Genomic DNA, 5,562 nt, shown 5'->3' on the forward strand with positions numbered 1-5,562 from the left:
TTCCAAATACTGGGATTGCAGGCACCACCACGCCCATTTTAACCGCCTATGGATATCGGCTATTGGGGTGTGTGCCCCCTTCCAGTGGTACCACTGACCCAGGCACCTCAGGCCCTTCGCTTGGGAGAGCTGTGCGCTCTTTGCTTTGAGCGTCAGGCTCCTGCCGTTCAGAAGAACAGCGATGTGTGACTCGAGCTTGCCAAGCCAAGAAGCCCCACGAGCCACGTCCTCGAGAGGAACGGGTCCTGGGAAACGAGGTCCCCTGACACTTGGCTAGGCACGTGCCGCAGTGTGCAGACCTTTGGGCACAGACCTGGGGCCCCTCCAGTACCTCACGACAATCGCGTGTTAGACGGCAGAGCCTCTCGAATTTTCGAGCGCATCTCCCTGAATTCTCAGAGCGAGCAGACACCCCGCTGTGTCCAGGCGGAGCCAGAGTGGGGGGTGGGGGGAGGAGAAGGGGTGTGTGGGGGCGGGGTGGGTGGGCGGCCGTTCTGAGGCCCGGGATTGGCGGGTGTCGGCCCTCCGCCCCCCTTCGCCGGGCCAATCGCCTGAGCCGGTTGTGGGTGGCCGGGTCGGTGCTAGACCGGCCACCTTCTCCCGGGTCCCTATCTGAGCAGAGATCCTGTCCGAGCGCGCACTCCTGCCCAGCCCAGGCCGAGCCGTTTTCCCGCGTCTGAGTCTAGGTGAGCTCCGGCCGCATTGACTCCCACGCCGTGCACACAGCGACATCCTCGCTGGGGTTCGGTAGCCCGCGGGGACTCCCCATCCCTGAGCACGGACTTGGCTTCAGCCGTACCTGGACGCGCCGAGCAATGCCAGCTCGCGAGCCCGGTGCCCCAGTTCGCTAAGGTCCCCGTGATCCCACCGGGGCGTCCTGACTTGTCCCGCCACCCTGCTGCCACCTGCGTCCTTTGCCCCCTTCCCACAAACATCGACCTCCCCGCAGCCCTAGGCTGAGCACCCACGTGACCCCAGGTCCCACGACTGCGAGTCCCTGAGCGTGGAGCGGGGTTCTAGGGTGACGCGCTGCACGGTACCGGTCATCGATTTTCCCCAGTTTTGGATGGAGACCGCTGTTTCGCAAATGGTTCTTTGGGGCACTGGTGCCGGGGTGGGGGTAAATATTGAAGTAGTGTCGTGCGGGGTGGCTGAAGCGCGGGAGGGCAGGTTCTCCCGCCTTGTGCTGGACCTAGTGGGGGCGGGGGAGGACGCGAGACCTAGGGCTGTACAACTTGCAACTTGCGGAGGGTTTCCCCAAGTCACTGCCACACACTGTCCCCAACTGGCCCTTCCGAAGGTCGAATGGCCAGGCGGTCCGTGCGGGAACGTGATAGTCCTAGGGAAACCCCCGCTGGAAGAGTGGCCTCTCCGTGAGAACCCGGAGGGATGCAGGATGCCCTGGGCCAGGTTGGCCAAGATGAGTTTGGGTTTGGGTTGTTCGATGGCTTACTGTTCCGCGAAGACACTTAAGGGATGACATCGGGCGAACTGCGCCTACATGGTTTTTGGAGTTCTGCAGTCCAGGTCGCCTAGCAAGAGGACGCTTTAGAGTTGGCTCTTGGACCCAAAGAGAGAAGCACCTGCCTAGGGGGCGCATGCGTTTTGCTATTAGTTGCCCCTCCCCCGCCAAGGGAACGACTAAGATGGGCTAGGGCCAGGTGGAGCTCCTGACTTCACATGGGAGTGCTAGGTGACATCTAGAATACTTAGAACACCAAAGTGTTCATGTCAGGCAAGCAGAAGTTTGGGGATATGGAGAGATGGCTCAGTGGTTACGAGCCGCTAGTGGCTCACAAGCATCTGAAACTACATTTCCAGGGGGTCCGAGCCTCTCTTCTGGCCTCCAAGAGCAGCAGGCACACACACGGGGTGCACATACATACATGCAAGCAAAACATCCGCATACATATTGGTAAATCTAAAAAAAAAAGTATTTATTTACTTATTGTTTGTTTGTTTGAGGCAGGATTTCTATATAGCCGTGGCTGTCCTAGAACTTCCTAGGTAGACCAAGCTGGCCTTGAACTCACAGAGAGTCAGTCACCTGCCTCTCTGCCTCCTGAAGGCTGGGATTAAAGGCATGCACTATGACACTCGGCTTAAAAAATGTTTTTTTTTTTTCAAGCTGTGAGGCCACGTTCTTCGTGGAATAATAATAAGAAAATGTGTGCATGGTGTGTGCACACATATTTTATTTTTCTTGGCACTTGTCTTGGCACTTGACAACCACCACATCTCCTCCCACCAAGCTACACACCCAACCACTGAATAACTTTAATCTGCAATTTAGTGTGAAGTGCAGAAATGGCCGACGTGGAGGCGGTGCCTTTTCACTTTGTCCACAGGATTGCGCAACTGCTGTCACTGTCTATACAAGGTTTTGGCTCGTGTTAAATGTCACCTTGACACAGTTTAGAGTCACCCGGGGAGGGGGGGTCTCAATAGAGGGACTGCCTAGATCGCATTGGCCTGGGGGCCATGTCTGTAGAAAGTTGATTTGCTTGTTACTTGACGTGGGAAGAGCCAGTCCAGTGGGCTGCACTGTTTCTAGGCAGGGAGTCCTGATTGCAGAAATGGCTCTGTTTCCCTCCATGCTTGACTGTGGAAACAATGTGACCAGCTGCTAATGTTCCTTCCCTGACTTCCTGGAACGGTAATTATTTATTTATTTATTTATTATTTATTATTGTTTGTTTTTGTTTTTTTCAGACAGGGTTTCTCTGTGTAGCCTTGGCAGTCCTGGAACTCACTCTGTAGACCAGGCTGGCCTCGAACTCAGAAATCCACCTGCCTCTGCCTCCCAAGTGCTGGGATTAAAGGCGTGCGCCACCACAGCCCGGCGGGACACATTTGTATAGCCATTTATCAGTGACTTTGGGCGATATTCACCTTTTGGCTGAGGCAGCCATGAGAACAGGCATTGTAAATATCTGTTTTTGTGGTTTTTGGATCTCTGCCTTGGAATTGAATTGCTGGGTCATATGGTAGTTTATGTTTAACCTTCTGAAAGGAACCCTGTTTTTCCACAGCAGCTGGAACCTGCTCCTTCTTCTCCCATCCTTACTGAGTTTGAGAGAGCCAACACTCCCAGAGGGGACACTCCAGAGAGCCAACTACTTAACCAACAGGTCTCTACTCCCTCTGGCCAATCCCAGCATGCCTTCAGGGACATCCCAGTGTGAAGATGGCTCTGCAGGGTGCCCCCGGCACTTGGGTGTGCACTCAGAAAAGGGACAACTGGAGAAGGGCCCCTCAGAGGACAAGGAACAAGTCTGGATCCGGCCTGATACTCCTAGCAGATGTACCTGGCAGCTGGGCAGGCCCATGGCGGATTCTCCACATAACCACACAACACCGCCACGGTAAGTCTCTGTCTTTGATCCCAAGATGGTGGGTTTATTTCCTTGGGCCGGGGAGGGGTGTGGAGCCCGTACCTATGATCATTGTGGGGGCGGGGGATAGAAACAATGAAGGCCAAGCTAAGAGAGGCCTGGGCTTCTTGGATACAGCAGCTTACATATACTGAGTGTTTGGCTCCAGTGGTCTTCTTTTATGGCTAGGCACTGATAGATAGTAGAAAACATTCTACTATCTACTGGCCATTTAAGCCATTCTACTGGCTTAGGAAAGGCACCATGTCCTGCCCTTGTTCTAAAGTGCCCAGGTTGGAGCAGCGTTTCCACCCTGTTGTAAAAAGCTCTTAGGATTATTCTCTTCATTTCCTCAGTCCAACGTCTTCAAATTCAAACAAGTGGGTGAAAGGACCTGTGTTTTACATCCTGGGAGTGCCCTGTGTGTGGCCCCCAGCATTGACGGTTGGTTATTGGTTCAGAAGTCTGAGTGAGGCCTGGCCCGTTGTGGAAGGCAGCATTTATTTTTATCTTTATTATTTATTTATTTATTTATTTGGTTTTTCGAGACAGGGTTTCTCTGTATAGCCCTGGCTGTCCTGGAACTCACTCTGTAGACCAGGCTGGCCTCGAACTCAGAAATCCGCCTGCCTCTGCCTCCCAAGTGCTGGGATTAAAGGCGTGCGCCACCACTGCCCAGCGAAGGCAGCATTTATCAAGAGGCCAAAGTGGGAGCGGAGGAGGGGAAGGGTGGACATTTGTAAACTAGAAGCTGTTCCTGTTGAATGGACTCTAGTTCTGGGAGTTCCAGATGGGAGCTGCTCAGAGGGGTTCTTGTCAGAACAACACAGCAGGGGCTAAGAAGAGCCCTGTGGGTTCTGGAGGCACAAGAGAGCTCCCCCTCCCCCCACTCCCCTCAGCCTCCACCCTCCCACCCCCAGGGCTCCCAAGGGCCTGGGAACTTCTTGTTCAAAGATGTGTGTGACACACATCAGCCTTAGGGGCAGGTTTGCCCCCCAGCTGATCAGCCCTGCTTTGTTAGAAGTCATTGGAAGACCAGGGAAGGCTCCCGCACTCTGTGGGGGAGGCACTGGCTCAGGGCACCTGGTAATAGGGACAGATATGGGCGGAGGGAAAGATGGGGCAGGTTGATGAGGGCGAGACAAGCCAGCCACTTCCAGAGGCTCTTGATTCAGTGGCTGCGGAGTAAGGAACTGGTAGGCTGCAGGCAGCCCCGTGGAGGAATTGGGGTCCTTCAGAGCCTCTCTTGTGTGCTGGCAAAGTACGGGCAGTTGGGCTGGATGACGGATCGGAACCATCACCTGGACAAATATCTGATAACCTTCGGAGTGAGCACACCTGAGTCTGTATCCTAAAGTTGTCCCTGCCTGGCCTCCCTGGGGTTCAGGTCAGGAGCTCTTGGCCTCGGCTCAGCCTAGCCTCACTTTCCCGAGTCCAATCAAGGACAGCCAAGTCCAACCAAGGACAGCTGGGAAGCTGTCATCCAGCTCTTCCCCAGGACAGGACTCTGCCTCTCTGGAAGACCTGGTTGGAGTCCAACCTGTTGCTGCCTGTTGGCCGGGCCCCCAGGCAGGTTCTCCTTCCACCCTGGCACTTCAGGTTCTTGTCTCCTCCCCTAATCAGGGGCCAAAGGTGACTTCAGTTTGGCTCCAGTGTGAGAAGCCTGGGGCTGAAGGCAGGAAGCCAGGGCCCAGCAGCCTGGCAAGTCTTGAAGTCTGGCTGCGGGGCTCAGATCCCTAAGCAGGGTTGATGAGTTCAACCTAGGATGTGAGTGTGTGGGCGTGCAGCCACCCCGGAGCCTGGGGATGGAGAGCCATGGAGAGACTGCTCTCTGGAAACCGTGCTGGTCACGCTTTGCTTTCATTGAAATGCTGCAGAGCAGCCCTGCAGCCACAGGCTTGACCTGTCACAGGCTCATAGCCCTGGGCCTTTTGTTTCTTGGCATAGCTTCCTCCTTGCTGGCGGGGTAGTGCCAGGCTTCTGGGACTCTGGGAGCTTGATAGCGGAGGACCTACCCCAAGAGGGAGGCACCTCAGTTGTTAAGGGACCTGAATGGAAAGCAGTTGGGGTGTTCTAGAGGCTGGAGGCGGAGGGATCAGAGGGTTAACATTCTCAAGCAGTTTAATCCCAGCACTAGGGAGGCAGAGGCAGGCGGATTTCTGAGTTCAAGGCCAGCCTGGTCTACAGA

General features: G+C 55.1%; 1 protein-coding gene across 3 annotated transcripts in view; it reads left to right on the forward strand.

Annotated features, from left to right (window-relative positions):
- Positions 1–576: 576 nt before the first annotated feature.
- The window catches only part of Cbs (cystathionine beta-synthase), a 24,670-nt gene continuing 19,684 nt past the window's right edge, over positions 577–5,562 (forward strand). For 2 of the 3 annotated variants that reach the window (XM_031348231.1, XM_031348234.1), the window contains exons 1-2: positions 577–686; positions 3,033–3,365. In XM_031348231.1, coding sequence (XP_031204091.1) covers positions 3,160–3,365 — 206 coding nt within the window. In that variant the 5' untranslated portion in view covers positions 577–686; positions 3,033–3,159. The remainder of the gene's footprint in view (positions 687–3,032; positions 3,366–5,562) is intronic. The other variant, XM_031348233.1, reaches the window with a different exon arrangement.

Source organism: Mastomys coucha, unplaced genomic scaffold (genome assembly GCF_008632895.1).
Source record: "Mastomys coucha isolate ucsf_1 unplaced genomic scaffold, UCSF_Mcou_1 pScaffold3, whole genome shotgun sequence".
Taxonomy (NCBI): Eukaryota; Metazoa; Chordata; class Mammalia; order Rodentia; family Muridae; genus Mastomys; species Mastomys coucha.